This window comes from Battus philenor, unplaced genomic scaffold (genome assembly GCF_028537555.1).
Source record: "Battus philenor isolate CCGP_79_NKW_IND1 unplaced genomic scaffold, ilBatPhil1.0.hap1 SCAF_22, whole genome shotgun sequence".
Classification (NCBI taxonomy): Eukaryota; Metazoa; Arthropoda; class Insecta; order Lepidoptera; family Papilionidae; genus Battus; species Battus philenor.
Window position 1 is genome coordinate 654,044 of NW_027181685.1, and position 18,519 is coordinate 672,562.

Genomic DNA, 18,519 nt, shown 5'->3' on the forward strand with positions numbered 1-18,519 from the left:
CTCCACCACTCGATTGTGTCGTGGATCTGTGTAACATTGTACAAGTCTACACCTTTCGACTTTTGATGTTTGCATTATAATATCAAATATATGTAAATACAGTAATACCCCGCTTTACGCGAGGGATACGTTCCAAAAAAAATCGCGTTAACTGAAATTCGCGCATAACGAGGTTTATGATTAAACATAGTCAAAAATTATTTCAAAAAAATACAAATCATTTTAATCAATCACTTTAATTCTAGGAACACTTTATGCAGCACATACTCTTATTTTTTACGGAAAAATACATCTACTGTCTTTTGGGTAACGTTTTATTTACGTTCTTGTAAAATACGTTCATAACACCCAACACTGTTTTTAATTGGTTGACAGATGGTCAAGACACCATAGAGAAGTTGATGACTACATTATATTTATACGCATTCTTTCGCGTAATTTGAGCGCGAAATTTGCAATTCGCGTTATAGTGAAACCGCGTATAACGGGGTCGCGTAAAACGGGGTATTACTGTAGTAGCAGTTAATTTAGTGTTAGGACGGTCTTAATAAAGTGCAAAATGTAATCTATTTGTATGTAAGACGGCACGCATCTTAGTTAAGATTAATAAATATTACAGTATAAACATTATATATGCAAAAATTTAAAATAGAAGATAGATATTAAAAACTATAGAGACAGCCTTAATGCCAAGCCAATGCCAATTTGAGTAATAGATGGCACGTATACTAATATTTAATGGAATCAGGCGTTACCTTGCGGAAGTTCAACCTAAGTAAGAAAAGGACCAATATTTAGCCACTTCCGCACATGCCGTGGTAGTCGTGCAACAAAGTGCACCGCCCAACAAACACTCTGTGTTTGGCACTAATCGATGTAACATAACTCCTGAAGATGCCCCGTGGAGGGGTGAAATACGTGTTGAGTGATTTGACGGCGGCAGTTGTACTTCGCATTGTTTCCCGCATGCGCATTTATCAGCGGGCTGGCGGGCGGTGCACTTTGTTGCACGACTACCACTGCTTATTCGGAAGTGGCTAAATATTGGTTCTTTTCTTACGTATACTAAATGTAAATAACATTATAGATAGAATAACTAAATAAATTTAGACGTGAGAAATAGGATAGAAAATACTAGAAATAAAATGTAAATAATGAATAGACAAGTTAAAGATAATTAGCAATGTATTATTAGTAGTTGATAATCAGCAATCTAGGTAAGAAAAATAAAGCATGAATTAAATGTATAAGTCGTGCAGATAAACAAAAATAATAATACGAATGATAATTGTAAAATAAAAGCTAAACAAAAATATTTACCTTATATAAAAGATCTCTACCATTTGGCGGCAGAGAATTTTGCGGCAGTAGGAAAACAAGATGGAAAAAGAGTATTTATAAAAGAAAAAAAAAACCTATTGTTGTGTACAGGTCGTTGCTGTTCATGCTGTTAGTTCTGCCGTCACTCTTCGTGATCATCGCCATGGCGTTCTCCGACATCCGACCACCGCCCAACAACGAGTTCGCTTTGAAATTACACCGGGACTTATATGAGAACACCACAGAATTCCTAGTGTAAGTATACCATAACTTATATATAGGTTTTTATAACATCAAATTTGTTTTACAAAACAAAAGAAAAACGAAATGAGATATAAAACTTTTAATGACAATTTATTTATTTAAAACGCTTCTTATACAATTTATATATAAAGGCATAAGTATTTAATGTCAAAGGCATTCTCTGCCTGTTAACAGTTTGAGCGGTGCAGAGATATATTAAAGATAGGTGAAACAGGTCAATATGATAAACCACAAAAAAGTAAAATAAAATTAAAAAGTATTTAAATATATATGTATATATATATATTAATATATATATATATATATATATATATATATATATATATGTATATGTATGTGTGTATGTATATATATATATATATACACGTAAAGAAAAGGTCGAAGGTCCTTCTAAATAATTACATGAGATATATAGTTAATAATTCAAGTATTTTTTTCTTTTAAACACCCTATCCTTAATCTCATTTTCGAGACAGAGATATACAGCCCCATACTTTCACCTTCCTTTTCACACCCTTCACAATTTCCATCATTCAGAATACATTCAACATACAGCATTCACGCACATTATGTTTTTACGCATAGCCTCCCATACCTCGCCATACTTCTTGTTTTGCCTAATAACGTCATCCTGCAATAAAACCGAAAATAGGGTGGCGGCTTTCCTATTTTCCCAAAAGGGAAACGAAATAAATTGAATTGTGCATGTAAATCAAGTTTGGTCACACTATTTAAATAGACTTTCTAGAACAATCCCTTCAAAATTAATCACGAATCCAAGCAAAGTATCTTCACTGTGATATGATAAAACCATATTTTATTTCAGTAAAAATCCCTACATAAACGGGAACTTCAATCCAATGTTCGCACGAGAAATTATGGATTTACTGGCATACGACAAGCGTGCACGGAATTGGACTCAAAAGGTATTTTAATTACGTCATAAATATATAATACACGACTTATTAGGTCATTTTGTTACTTTGAACTTAGCTGTTGACATGCTCCATTGCTCCTTAAAAATGTATGAAAGAAATATTTTTACAAATCTTTAACAAGAATCCAATTCGGATCAGCAGCGTTCGGGCTGATCCTGAAGACGAAGGTCTTTCGCTAATGTGTGATACCGCTGATGATCCGAGACATGGTCAAAGTTACTCAAAGATCAACGGAGATCGAATCAGAAAAGATGAGATTAATAAAACTCAAAGACGTAGCTCGAATATACGTTTGTCTGAAGTGGCAAGGAAAGGTTCTTGAGTGGTGACCATGCCGGTAGACGCAACATAGGTAGAACCCCTGGGTTAGGTCCACCAGCGACATAGTTACGATCACAGAAAGTCGCTGGATGTAAGCAATATTGGTCATCGAGGCAGTGGTCAGATATCGCCAGATATAACGAAGATGATAAGAATCCGAAAGCCTTACAATAAACAGTTCTCCAAATCTTATGTTATATATCTTACTATGAACCTTATGTAAGTAAAATAAGGTTTATATTACAATAACTATATTTTTTCAGGACAATCCGGAGTGCAAGTGCGGTGAAATAAAGCAGGAATGTAACCTTAGTAGCGTAAACTACACTCAGATGCCGGAAATGATGTTGTTCAATGATACCAATACACTAAACGACTGGTTGATTACTTCACAGGAAGTTTACATCGAGAAAAGGTATAAGGATTTCTTTCGAGTTTTTAAACGGTTTTATTCAGTTCGACCCGTACGGAATTTGTTTGGGTCAAAATTATAAATTGAAATTTAAGCACCTTCCCGTTGTCAGATTGATCTGAAATTTAGTACACAGATTTAATTTAAATGACAATACAATATAATAAAATCAATAACATTATAAATCTAAGATGGCCGCCGATACAAAATGGCGGATTACATATTTTTCCTTAACCCCCTCAATGTGGATATCAAATGAAAGGGCTACACTAGTAAAACACGATGATTATGTCAAAATTTAAAATTCAAGATGGACGCCGTTCCAATATGGCGGACTAGGTACATATTTTTCCACAACCACCACAATATGAGTATCAAAAAACCGTTTAATTTAAAAGTTTTTTAAATGTATTTATCTTTGGTTTACAAAAGATATCTTCTCTTTCGAAAACTTAGAATTTTAAGTTATAATATCAGTAAGTTTATTGACAAATAAGCTCCTAAAAATTTACCGTTTTAGACCTATTACGCCGATATCTAATCATCCTGTATATTCCATCAGGTACGGCGGTTATTCATCAAATGTCAACAACAGCACTTCAAACCTGATAGCCTGGTACAATAATAAGGGTCATCACGCCATGCCAGCTTATTTGAACGCATTGAACAACGCCGTGCTCCGATCCATCACCAAACAGGATTCTACCAGCATTACAACCTACACTCACCCGCTCAAGATCTCTAAAGAGCCGATCAATAAGGACACTGTGTAAGTTTCATTCTTCCAGCCCAAGGACATCTACAGCTGGAAATTGTCCTCCCAATAGATTTTAATAAGTCGTCGCAAGACCTCCCTAGACTTCTGAAGGATGGTCATAGGACTTATGATAAGAGCCATTAAATAAAGAACGTAATTGATATTATTTATAAAAGTGATAATTATAAAAGTTGACAAAAAATGTAGAATGCAAAAATAAACAAATAAAAATAAATTTAAATATAGAACCCTGCAAAGAAGGCGATAGAAGTGAGGCGATGTACGAAAAGGTGATATAACCAATACAAGATATTGAGAAGAGAAAGAAAGAGAAACGAATGGAAAATATTAAGAAGGATGAGAGAGAAGACACAAAATAATAAAAAAAAATCAATAAAAATATATCAATTGTACAATTTTACCTTTGCCCATCTAAAATTCTTACGCCTCCTTATGTAACATATTTATTTTTTATACTAAACCAAAAAGGTTATACTCGTGTCTAGTTCAATTTCGAATTGCTTCCTTAACAATCAAACCAAAAAGTTTAACTTATACGCCATAATTTTAAATATATACATGTTACACAGAAAGGCGCAAGAATAAAAAAAAACTAGGGTAGGAAAATCAAAAAGTTTGTTCAGATAAAACCAGTTACTTTACTCTCTTAACAATAATTTGGTTTCAGGTACCAGCATATCGCAGACGCGGGCATCACAGCCATGATCCTGATCGCTTACAGCCTGGTGAGCGCAGGTGGCGCCATCTATCTAGTTACGGCACGCTGCAGCCAGGAGAAGAGGCTTCAGATGCTGGCCGGAGTTACACCTGTTCTCTACTGGACCACTGCACTCGTCTGGGACTTGGCAGTCAGTTTTTTACCTACTATTCTTCTCTTTGATTTTATTAAAAAGTTAACTGATATAGACCAGAAGGTTGGCAAGTGGAAGTAGCATTGGATAGTTCACTGTTCGCAGAAAAGATGACCAGAGGTTAAGGTTGTATTATGAAGACCAAGGACCAGAAAGACCGCCAACAAGGTGGACAGATAGTTACAGACGTCGGCAAGCAAGAGTAGTTTCTGATGAGACGTCATCGTCGGCGGCAATCGAAACGGGGAATCCCACAGAAATATAAATCATTATATACATCGGCCGAGAGAGGGCGCTTTACAATATTTCTTGGCCTTTGATTCGCTGAAGATTTCTGTTGGTTGAAGATTGTTTTCTTAGTTTTAAATCTGTATAGATATGGGCTAAGTTTGATGAAACGTTCCGGACATTTCTGATCGGGGTTATTAGAAATCTGTGCGAAGTTTATGACCAACTGTGGACATATCGCCCGAAATGATGAGACAGCGTCTCTTGACCTTTACAGTAGTCATGGAAGTGCAAGTCACGAGATTGCATGGTATATGAACAGTGAGAAAAGTGAGGGATTAGTAGGACGCACACGAGATGTTAAGGATAGATTGATCCCCGGATAGACATGATAGAACTGTATATTTGGAAATATTGTTGCAATTGGATACGGGGAGCGCAAGCCAAGTGTTGGCGATTTTTGGAGGTTTATACCTTGTAGGCGAATATTAGGTGAAAATTTGCGGTAATAAAGACCAAAAATGTTCTTAATTCAAATATTTTTTATTCCAGATAATCGTAATTAACATCGTTATCACAGCGATGGTGTTGCAAGCCTTCCATTTCACAGTGTTTGTGAATAGAAACAATTTACCGGCTATATGTCTCCTCATCCTTCTATATGGGTGAGTTCTTCAGACATATCGATTCTTGTCTTTTTTAAATTTGACATCTAGAATTGTTAAAACCTATGGTAGCCTAGTGTAAAAATGTCGTAAGAAAACTTGCTAAATTCTATGTCTTAAAATATACTTTGCATAAAGATAAAATTCATTTATTCAACATTGGAACTTTTTATCTATTTCATTTTTGAGTCTACTCTGCTTTCAAGGTGTTACAATTGTGGAGAAGAAGCAGAAAGAAACTCCACTACACCTACACTTTATCAGATATAGTCTAAATGAAATCAAAATAATCAGACGAAATCACTGCCAAGGATTCTAGTAATTTTAATAAGAGTTTTGAATTTTGTTAATGTTAGTCCAATATTCTTTTACGGAATTTTATTTAAAAATCTGATTCCGTTTATTATAAATGAATTAGACATTTTTACAGTCGAAATTTTTGTACAGTCAGTATTTCATAGTGTTATGTAAATACATTATGAACATCGGTACAGTCAGATACGGCAACGAAACTTACCTAACTTTCCGTGACCGAAGATCCAAAGGTTTGTGATCTTGAATCTGGATTGGTGTTACGTGATGTTTTCACAGTATTACGTTTTACGAGTTTTGCTATTTCGACAAGAATTCGAGAGAGACTGCTTTTTCGAGTGTGTGTCGGAACTGTACCTAAAAGAGATTGGCATGTATCCTTGACAAGAAAATAGTGATTTATATGTTTTAGATCTTGTGATATCACTCTTTTATATCTTTTACTCATTTAGTTTAGTACGGATTAGAAAGAGAATAAATCAGCTAAAACTAAAAATATATCCTTTATATCTTCGGCTCTTTTAACTCAGATTTAGAACTCAGTAAGGCGGAATAAAACGTGTGAAATTGAAATAATGGAATCGACTAGGGCCAATTATTATCATTCATACTTGACACGCATAGAATTGCCATCCTAAATAAATATATAAGTTTATACTTGCTTATTTTAGGTTCAAAAAATTTAAACGCCCGCGCTTGTAATGTTGTCGTTCCGAAAATCCTTAGTTTACATTTATAATACAAACATGCGATAGCTATCCGTCTCTCTCTTTTACGTGCAAATTGCTAAGTATAATTGTATGTGAACACATCTTTACTTCAGGTACGGATGTGCGGGAGTCGTGCACGTGACGGAGAAGCTGTTCTCCCAGCCGAGCCTCGCTAACATGATCCTCTTCTGTGCGAACACATTCGTGGGCATCGTGGGAATAGCTATACTACTCATCTTGGACATCATCTCTGAGTCTGATGTATGGATTTACCTATTTTATTTACACATTACATAACAAATATTTAAGTATAAATTAATTAAACATTTCAAAAAGAAAATCTCTGGTGAGACAGCTATAAATATATAGGAGCTGCATGACGTCATCGTCGGTGGCGCATCGAAGCGGGGAATCCCACAGAAATATAAATCATTGTATACATCGGCCGAGAGAGGGCGCTCTGCAATATTTCTCGACTTGTGATTGGCTGACAATTTCTATTGGTTAAAGATTGTTTTGAAATCTGTATAAATATGGGCTAAGCTTGATGAATATACACACTTCTACTTCGGATTTCGTGTTGTTTGTTCCAAAAACTACTAGCCCTAGGAAGAATCCCATAACCTCAATGTACTCAATCTCTGTATGTTTGTGTGTATTTAACAAACCAAAATATCTTAACAGTTAATATTAAATCACTGATTACAGACAACCGACAACGCCAGATGGGTTCTGCACAAAATTCTGATGTTGAGTCCCCAGTTCGTCCTCGGAGATGGTGTTCTAGAAATCGCTAAAAACACTATTCAGGCACAGGTATGAATTTAGCTTCAGTTCAATTTTATTTCAGGCAATTCATACACACAAATAATGCATTTTCTAGGAACCAAAGTACCGCGTTATAGGAGGTCCACCAGAATTTATTAATAGATTACGAAACTAGATGTGTTCCCCTTTTTAGGTCCTGGGACAATTCGGCATGGACACCTATTTGGACCCGTTATTTGGAGACCTCATCGTGTACCACTATGTAGCCTTAATACTAGTCGGTACCTTCCTCTTCCTGCTTAACCTCGCTATTGAATATGACTGCTTCGAAGTTATATTCGTCAAGTAAGTGCTAAGTTTTTACTTAACATATGCATAACAGCAAACTTAATGCACAAGGCATTATCTTTAAGTTATTCTTTAGTCGGTGCAATGGTAAATTAAAGGTAGGTGAAACAAGTTAATATCATAAAAGACATAAAATAAAAATGAGAAGGATAATAACCATACATCTATATATGTTATTTATATAAACATAATAAATAATAAAGTCGAATTATCTTGATAATTCCGTCAGCTTGTCAAGCGACAGCTTTCGAACCTTCGCTTTGAATGCGCAACGATTCCTGATCATCCTGATATCGAGGGGGAGCGCGTTCCAGAAAAGAATAGGTTGTATTGCGAAGAAGTGAGTAAAGTCGGTACTATGGGGGATATCGAAGTAGACGGTTACACGAGGAGCGAAGTGTCTTCATGTGCACTGGCTACGAACTGGAATTGAGGTGTTAAGTAAGAATAAAGAGAAAAGTTTAGTTCGTGCAAGCAAATAACGGCGCTGTCGGATAGGCAGCCATTTGAGCTGAGATCGATAGGAAGATATATGGCCTAATTTGCGGAGATTTAAAATAAATCTAATGCAGTTGAGATATATCATTTTCACTAATGTTTATCACACTAGGATTAGTAGCACCGCCTGAAATAGTATAACGTAAATAAATAAAAATAATGTTATTTTTATATAAAATAGGGCTTAAATCAATTAGAAGTAAATTAATAAGAAACGCAAAAGTTGAAAAAAAAACAAACAAGCTATACTGTTATGCCAAATGTCATCTATTAGATCAAAAGATGGCGCGCATGCCTTATGACATGATATTAGTAAATAAACTAGCCGATACACGCGGCACCCTCCACTATGTTGATTGAGGACATGGTATGTAAGAAGACGTGTGGAAGAAGTAGGAAATTAGGAATAAAAAAAACTGTATATCACGTAGTATAAAACCTCCGCCGGTTTAGGGTAGAGATTTATGGCGACTTTATACAAAAAAAACCACACTGGGATTTAATTATTTAAAATTAATTTTGAATTGCTCAGTAACTAAATATATATTTTAATATAGTTATATATATGTTATAATATAAATGTCCTAAAAGACTTTATGCCGGTTGTTACTGGCCTAATTTAATCCAAGAGTAAAATATATAACTGTAATAAATAATTTTCTGAGTAATCTCTTTAGTCTTGGAATTCATTACATATATATTATTTACTGACATTTCATATCAATTCATTTCATATAATTTGTATGATGTTATAATTAGATTCCGATCGGAGAAGATAGAACCTTTGGCGGAGAACGAGCTAGATCCAGAAGTACTGCAAGAGAGGCAACAGGTCTTGGCTTCTCACGTACCTCTTCGCCTGAAAACCATTGGGAACATTAATGCAGGTAGGTCTTATGTCTACATTTTTTATTTACCTCGTTATAACATAGTTTTTATATTTCATAAACTGTAAAAGAATTAGATGTAAATATACAGGATGATTTTTTATAGATATGAATGTATAGTTCATTTGCTATCTTTAACACGTTCACTGCGGCTTGAGGTCGATTCAGCCTCATGGTAAACTTTGCACTGGTGCGGCGCGTAAAACTCGTGTTTTCTCTCTAGCGCAGCGGCTGTTTACACTCAACCGTATGAGGTATGACAAAGACAAATATAGCTTTCTTTATGTCTGCGAAGCATTGACTCAATATTGTAAAAAAATATTGATAAACATGAGGCAGAAAAGGCCTCAACCGCACTACTAGGAAGTTCAGCTTGAGGCTGATTCGACCTCAGCCGCACCAGCTGAAAGTTCTTCAAAATTTGGCCCGCGGTGAACGTGTTAATGTACCATAGGTAAACCATATTTTAAAAAACAATGATTACGCATTTAGCATTTTACAAATTATACTCTTTAGGAAACTGTCTCTTGCCAGTTAAAAGTAAAACTAGGCTGTATTTTATTTTTCAAGGCTCTATATTTATGCTAAACCTTAAAGCTGCGTTAACAAAACTTCTTCTCGTCCAAAATACTTAATTGGAGGCCTATATCTTGCAATGGGCGTCCATCGTCTGAAAAGAAAAACCAATCCTTGAACAAACTTTACTTATACAACCAATCACACCTGGCGATTGTGTGAGAGCGACAGATAATGTGTGCGACAGAGAAGGGTATATATAAATACGAACGATCCTAGTTTTGTACCGCACAGTTATCTATATAGCCGGCTGTTGTCACTACAAATCTTTTAATTTGAGGTTATAATGGCTTCGTGAGAGATATATAAAACATAAACAATGTGAACATTTTTACCAACTTTATAGTTGTTATAACAACTTTTATATCTTCCATCGTCTTGGTATTTAATGAATTATTTATTTGTAAGCTACTCCGATAAGCTTCGTAATGTCAAAAGATATTGGACAGTCGCAATCCATTCCTCAACACTGCTATCAGGTCCTCTCCCCTCCCCTTTCCCTCCCCTTTCCCTCCCCTTCCTCTTCCCCCTCCTCTTCCCCCTTCCCCTCAACATTCCCTCTCACCCTTCTTAACCCTCCTCCCTCTTAAAGAAATCTATCATGATAATAATGATTTTTTAATAAACATCACAGGTTTTGTGGACATTGAGGAGAAGTGTGGATCGCTAAAGAGTCAGACTTCAACGCATAGTGACGTGGCTCAGTGCGTGCGGCTCAGCAAGGCTTTCCCAACGCTGGGCGGACTCCGGGTTGCTGTAAGGGATCTCACACTTGGGATACCTCCTGGACAGGTGATTATATTTTCCGAACTTTGTCACTATATAGGTCTATGTAAAGTGACGTAGAATTGAGTCACCTTAAAACCGGTGTTAAGTGTAAGTTGGTGCTAGCAACCAAATAGTAATTGTCAATGATAATAAACATTTGTATGTCATATATAAGCACTCCAGTCAGATGATTTGGCGCAATAATTGACGATAAACAACAAAAGAACGATGACGAATAAATGTCCACCGTTGGACATAAACCTCGCCCAAACTTACCTAATGGGACCGGTAGAATGGGTCTACATCGTCTTTCGACGATTTTAATACGGTTTTTGTGTATGTATATTATATTTACACAATGTTTGTTTTGGTAAAGAACTCAAAGTCGAGAATGTATAGCACATACGCTATCGAAAAATGTAAGGAACACCCTATATAATAATTAAAGGTTTAAAAAACTATAAAGAATATTAGTGCCAGTTATTGACCTATCGTATAATAATAAATAAAATAAATTAATGTAAAATATAAGAGAGTAAACACTTTGTAGTGTGTTTTCAAATAGGTGTAGAAAGTTAAAGGCTTTTTGCTAACAAATCGTTTATATAATGGATGTATAACACTAAACAAATTTTTATCATATATGTATTAAATAATATCAATTTGTTTTGTGTATACACAGTATATATACATATATATAAAGTGTGTATATGTATATGTCATTTCGGCAAATCTCATTCGCAAGGGATTTTTTATTGTAGCGATAACAAGGCAGTTTGCGGGCACTGCAACACCAGTTACCATCGATTTCTTTGAAGAAGGCCTATTCCTTAAAATGGGCGTCCATCACTTGACATGTATATAATTATCTCTCAGTATCTCAAATTCGCTGATTGTTTAATAATTCGACAGTGCACAGCGCTGTTGGGGCAGAACGGTGCTGGTAAGTCTACGACCTTCTCAATGCTGACTGGACAGCTGAGACCATCGTCTGGAAGCATCTACCTGGGCGACAAACGCGTCAACCCTCAGGACCTTTGCAAAGGACTCATCAGTGAGTATTACTTTTAAAATTAAAAATTCCACGGACAATATAGTCTTCATTTACTTGATGTCTATACGCACAAATCAACACACTCACACACATGGGCGCGCGCACGCAGAATCGAGAGAGGTAGACACACACACACAAAGAAAGAGAGAACGTGAGATACAGAGATACACAGACAGAGAAACACACAAAGATACATAGGCACTCACACAGAGAGAAAGACAGTCACTCATAGACACTCACACACACATATACAAACAGAGAGAGGGAGAAGAAAGAGAGAGCGAGACAGAAACACAAGTAAAGGTACACAGACACTCACGCACACACAGAGAGAGAGAGAGACCCAAATACGTAAACACACAACAGACACACACACACACACACACAAAAATTAAAAAGATAAAGCTAAGGATTAAATCAACACTAAATTTAAATGCACTTGAATAAAGATATTTTGAACTTGAATGTATATCTACCGTCCGTATATTCACTATATTTAATTACACATAGTTTTCTCTAAGCCTTGTATATATTGAACTTTGTGTATTAGATAAAAATATAAATCTATTTCAGGCTACTGTCCGCAAAGCGATGCCGTCGACCCTCTGATGACAGTACGGGAGACTTTGAAGTTCTACTGCAGGCTTCGCGGCATTACTGATGAGGATGATGTAAGAAATCTATCCAATTACATCTGTTTCACTAATATTATAAACTAATCCTAGTTGTTAGTGAATCATTGCAAGTTAAATTCTATTCCGTTTGCAGTAACAACCAATTTCTGATAACATATAAAAACTAGAGCTATCTCCCAACCTCAAGCCTTAAGCCTGTAAAAGCATGCATTGGAAATATCTATTTTTTTTTAAACTATAGAATTAAATAGAACATAACAGATATTTTTTTGACCACCTTTTTGAGGGCCTCTCGTTCCTTCTGTCATGTTTTAGGACAAGGACTCCTCCCCCATCATTTCATTCATCATATTTTCTTTTGTTCTCTTCCTTTTTTTGTTTCTCTTCCTTCGCTACTTTCTTTGGTATCAAAGTTAGTTACATTTTCAAATTGCTATCTTTATTTCTGTTTTGTATTTTTGTTTCACATTTTACGTTTATTTTTATTTATCACCTCCTTCATAATTCTTTTACGGTATTTAACCCTTTCCACTCCAAGGCTGTTATGTAGCATCGATAAAATTTAATTGAATTATAGTATCTTGCGATTCTAGAATGTGTTTAATTCATTCGTGATTCAAACATTTTAGTAACAAAAGTATTTCCTGTTTTAAAATTTTCCGCAAAAAGGAGTGTTACACCATGTCGAGTATCACTCGACAGTGGAGCTTGTGGAATAAAATTAGTGTCGAGTGACACTCGACATTGGAGTGGAAAGGGTTAAGGAATTTGTGGCGGCGTTAGTTATTTCCCATTAGGGTGGCGATGGCGCTGGTGCTGGTGATGACTTTCTTTCTTTTCCTCCATCTCCAACTCACTCTCTCATCTCTCTTACGAATACGGGACGGCTCGCATTGACAGATGGTTGCAACTTCTTGCCTTAACCATAATTTTGTTGACTATGAAAAAATATTTACAATTACGTTGTCAAATGTTGGTGGTATTATGTTTATTCATATCATTATCAACTTGATGGACAGTGGTTACTCAGCGATGGAGAACAGAGACTTGCAATATTAAGTCTCGGGTTAAATTACCGTGATGCAATCATATACAGTTCACACTTTGTGCATTAATTATATAGGATTGTTTGTGCTAACGAACAAGTTGTCACAATGCGATCGCCAACCCACTTGCCTAGTGGCGATTATAATCCCCCATATCTTTGAAAGGCCTATGCCTTTCATTGGTTGTTGTGAGAAGAATGCAAGGCATTCTTCAACTTAAAGATACAGGCTCCTAGAGCTGATACAACATCAAACTCAGACTTGTTGTTTTTGTGGTTACTTTTACAATGTCAATACTACGTGTATTTGATTTTGATTGGCGTCTGGAAATGTATACATACAATATACTGTATAGTGCGGGGTTTCACTACGTTTCACCTCCAACCCTGTTGTAAAATATTTATATTTCCTTTAAGAAGTTAACCGGCAAAAAATGCCTAAATAGCATTAAATTTGGCCATTAATTTTTTTTTCAAAATAAATGAATAAATAATATTGTTACAGGTAATAAGGAGGACGATAGAAATGTTTGACCTGACGAAGTATAGAGACGTACGAAGTGGCAAGCTCAGCGGTGGGAACAAGAGGAAGCTGTGTACGGCCGTGGCCTTCATGGGCAGAACGCCACTGGTGCTCTTGGACGAACCGACCAGGTATAAAAGATGATAGATGTGCTTTAAGAAGATGAATGTATCATTTGCTGTGAATTAACATATGGTATACTTTATCCATGGCTTCAGAAATAATAGATAACGTAATGATAATATTGGTATTAAAAAAAAATACCAAATTTCTTAATACTTCATTTTAATTAAGTTATTTTTAATATCTGTTGAAAAATAAATAAATTTAATGATAAATGAATACTGCCTGTGACAGATGAGTTAAACGATATGAATTAGCAGCGAGCGAACAATCAAACACGCGAAGTTCACAGTGAACTGTCAAACGTGCAGTTTTAATTGTCATTATATTTCTCCGAATATCTCAAGTTTATACGCGTTTTTTTTTTCATAAAAATCTACAAATTACTTTGTGATTACATTAAATAAATAAATCAATATTGAATATTGTTAAACAATTATAAAAAACTAAATATATATGTATATATAACAAACACAGACGTGTTTATAGATTTCTTGATTATTTCCAAACATTTTTGTCTTGAACATACTTTGTCACAGAGTAATATGACTCTCGGCAGAACCAGAAATGATAATATATTTAACCAGAATGCTTAACTTCTTATATTACCAAATAAATTTACGTGATTTGGTAGTCATTATAAAGTCGTATACATTGACCTGCAAACGAGTGAAACACTATGTCTATGCAAGTTTTTGCTGATTTAGACAATTCGACAATACAGGTTGTGTTGACCAATGATAGAGATGCAAATCTTCTCCCAGAATTACCATAATAGTGAACCTATTTAAAAAAGTAATTACGTTCCAACAGCGGCATGGATCCTGGATCTCGAGCGAGCGTGTCGCGTGGTGTGCAGCGAGCGTGCAACGCCGGGCGTGGAGTGTTGTTGTCCACGCACGCTCTGGACGACGCGCGACGCCTGGCTGCACGTGTCGCACTCCTCCAAGACGGCAAACTCCGGGCCCTCGCCCCTCTTGAGCAGTGCTTACGAAGGTATATATAAACCAAGTTTATTTATTTAATTACACTTTATTGTACAATTATAAAAATGCAGTAATAAAACTAAGATATACATTTAGTCATAAATTAAATTAGTTATATCTAATAGATTCAGGCGTTACTTCGCGGAAGTCCATCCTAACTAAGAAAGGGACTAATATATACCTACTTCCGCTATGTAGCAGTAGTCGTGCAATGAAGTGCACCGCCCGTCAGCCCGCTGATAAATACGCGTGCGTTAAACAATGCGAAACAACTACCGCCGTTAATTCACTCAACACGTGTTTTACCCCTTCACGGGGCATTCTCAGGTGCACTCGATTGCACGACTACTGCTGCATAGCAGAAGTAGTTATATATTTGTCCCTTTCTTAGTTAAATTAGTTAATAAATAATAGTATTAAAAGGTAAATTTAAGAAAATACATTAATGATTGTGTAGAATTAAGAAGAAAACACGAAAGAATAATAAAATTGTAAATGAATCTTAAATGCAAAAATGTAAATACATGTATTGTGATGAAGTAAGGAGGAGAACTCTATGTCAAACGGTGGACGTTTTACATGCTTTTATAAAATCAACATTAGTTTCGGATTTCCAGAACATCTAGCACGAACTGCGGATTCTTCATCAGGATCTGCCATCATCCACAGGACGTAGTCTATTATTGGTTTTAGAGCAATGATTTCGTTCGTTCGAGGTTAAACACGTGATATAAAATATGAAATAAAAAATATGAATACTAAGGTGTAGACGTGTCTACTTGCTGCCCTTTGTGGCGTGCGCCCCATGTTGGGAAACTACGTAAGTGATGTATCACTTGTGCATCAGGTTTGGAGGTGGGCAGGCTGTGTGGTGGAGGATACGAGACGGCGGTGTGCATGCAGCATGGAGACGTCTGCAGTCGTCCGCGCCTCACGCTCAACTGCAGGCCATGCATCGGAACGCACTGCATTTCTTGCTGCCCACAGACAGCGTCGGTAAGTTTGTCATCAAATTATTCTATACTTTTGCCTACATTTCGTTAAAAAAAAAAATCTGTACGAGCATCATTACGTCATCGTCATCGGCACATTGAAAAGGGGAATCCCACAGAAATGTAATCATTTACATCGGTATTCCAGAATCGATATTACGTCATCATCAACGGCGCATCAAAAAGAGGAATTCCACAGAAATATATAATTATTTATTTACATCGGTGTAGTAGGGGCAATATTACGTCATCGTCTTTACTTACATCGGTATAAATACAGGCGAAACTCGTATGAAATACACACATCTATTTCGACCTCTCGGCCCTAGGAAGAATTCAACAAATCTTTCACGTGATCTGAGTGTACATATATATTAAAGTTTCCTAATGTAACTTAGAACTCCCGATTTTATATATAAAATTAAAAGTTTATTATTAAATAAATCTTATTATAGCGTTCAAGTGTTTTTACTTGATCAAAATAAGTGGTATATTTGTTAACACTATAGGAGCAACATTACATCATCGTCAGCGGCGTATCGAAAAGGGGAATTCCACAGAAATATAATTCTTTATTTATATTAGTATAAATATCGACTAATCTTCATTAATATATGCACTTCTACTTCGGATTTAGTGTCATTATTACATCAAGATCTACCCGCCATAAAAGAATCTAACAACACATTTACAATGTTGATATATCTATAACAATGCGAATCACACAACCGCCACCGCCAAAGCACTCAACACGTGTTTTAATCCTCCACGGGGCATCTTCAGGAGTCATGTTACACCGATTAGTGCCAAACACAGAGTTCTCTATGTTTGCCGCATACGCATTTATCAGCGGGCTGGCGGGCGGTGCATTTTATTGCACGACTACCACTGCATGTGCGAAAGTGGCTAAATATTGGTCCTTTTATTAATTGTTAAGTTTGATCTAAAAATAATCTATGTTGAGTTTCCGGCTGGCTCTTAGTATATCATCATTGCGAGCCAGTGGTAGCTTAACATTTATATTGTTAAAATAATTGACGATTCAATAAATATATTTAGAATTATTTTCATGAGAGGGCTTGTGTTTCGTTTTCAGTTGACGGTAAACAAGTAACAACGAAACTTAGTGATGTGTTCCGCCTCACAGCAGAGCTACAGAGCGCCTGCGACATCGAAGACTTCACAGTCAACCAGAGCTCACTTGATCAGGTCTGCTTATCATTCTCCTTCTTCTTTTCAGCCGATGAACGTCCACCGCAAGACTTAGGCCTCCTCCAAAGAATCTGCGTTCCGAGCCGGTTGTAGCTTACTACTAATATAAAAATAATCGACGATTCAAAAGCGCATATGCCAATTTGAATAAACATAAACATTTGAATTTAATGATTATTTAACAGGTTAATTAGAGAGAACAATAAACGATATTTAACTTAGATATCATTACGAAGCAGAACGGAAGAGTTTTTTGTTGATGAAATATAATCATCATCATATTGCCTATAGACACCCAAATATCGACTCGATGACCGTTCTTGAACGACTACTACGAGTGACTCTATGTCTTCGCTCCACCTAGCGGACCTACCCACGCTGTGTCTACGGGCTCGTGGTCGCCACTCTAGAATCTTTCGGGTCCATTGGCCATTGACCACTGCCACTTCAAACGTGTAATCCTTCTGGCTACGTCGGTCATCTGGGTTCTTCTGCGGACCTCGTCATTTCTGATTCGATCTCGCATCGAAACTCCGAGCATAGCCCTCTCCATTGTTCTCTGGGTGACCTTGAGCCTTCTCATCCGAATGTGATCACCAGCAACACATTTTGGTCAAAGACTTTCATTTTGAAACATTGCGGTATAATTAAATATTTGTGTATATAAAACATGTAAAAAATGTATGATCTTCAAATTGCATATTGCCTGTCAACAGATGTTCCTAAACTTCGCTGGGTCCAGTCAATCACGGGGCACTGACATCGAGGAGGTCCGGACTCCGTCCCCGGCCGTCTCCCCTCCACTGTCGCGACGTGCCAGCCACGAAGACCTTAGCACAGTCACCGCTCTGTGATTGCAATATCTAGCTTTAAAGCCAAGGCGAGAAAAACTTTTAGACTAAATATAGTGAACAATATTTTCCTAATAAGTTTTAGTTGAAAAAAAATATTTTAATCATGACAATTGCCTATTTTATGTACTTCTTTAAGTCTAAATTATTTGATAGAAAAACAGAAATCAATGCTATTTTTTTCTGTTTAACAAATTTAGTCTGTGGTTACCCATTTATAAGGAAATGTTAATGTAACAGTTAAAATATATATCATCTGTGTAAACCCAAGAACAAATTATATCAAAGATTAGTTGTAAATAAATACGGCTTAAATTAAAAGCGAAAATAAAACTTTATAAATAAGGAAATGCATATAAAATAAAAGAAAACAATGGATTTATTTTAAAAAAATAAATGTGAAATCTGTATAAATTATGACATTAATTAATATTTTTTTTAAGAAGAGTGACAG

At 36.0% G+C, this 18,519-nt stretch overlaps 1 protein-coding gene across 1 annotated transcript in view; it reads left to right on the plus strand.

The window, feature by feature from the left end:
* Positions 1-18,384, plus strand: part of ldd (lipid droplet defective) — a 137,744-nt gene extending 119,360 nt beyond the window's left edge. The window contains exons 54-71 of the mRNA XM_068766793.1: positions 1,432-1,575; positions 2,411-2,510; positions 3,107-3,258; positions 3,818-4,024; positions 4,701-4,881; positions 5,665-5,777; positions 6,913-7,060; positions 7,508-7,615; positions 7,761-7,912; positions 9,173-9,300; positions 10,511-10,668; positions 11,557-11,698; positions 12,272-12,369; positions 13,884-14,032; positions 14,838-15,020; positions 15,858-16,006; positions 17,099-17,211; positions 17,931-18,384. Coding sequence (XP_068622894.1) covers positions 1,432-1,575; positions 2,411-2,510; positions 3,107-3,258; positions 3,818-4,024; positions 4,701-4,881; positions 5,665-5,777; positions 6,913-7,060; positions 7,508-7,615; positions 7,761-7,912; positions 9,173-9,300; positions 10,511-10,668; positions 11,557-11,698; positions 12,272-12,369; positions 13,884-14,032; positions 14,838-15,020; positions 15,858-16,006; positions 17,099-17,211; positions 17,931-18,068 — 2,563 coding nt within the window. The 3' untranslated portion in view covers positions 18,069-18,384. The remainder of the gene's footprint in view (positions 1-1,431; positions 1,576-2,410; positions 2,511-3,106; positions 3,259-3,817; positions 4,025-4,700; positions 4,882-5,664; positions 5,778-6,912; positions 7,061-7,507; positions 7,616-7,760; positions 7,913-9,172; positions 9,301-10,510; positions 10,669-11,556; positions 11,699-12,271; positions 12,370-13,883; positions 14,033-14,837; positions 15,021-15,857; positions 16,007-17,098; positions 17,212-17,930) is intronic.
* The last annotated feature ends 135 nt before the right edge of the window (positions 18,385-18,519 follow it).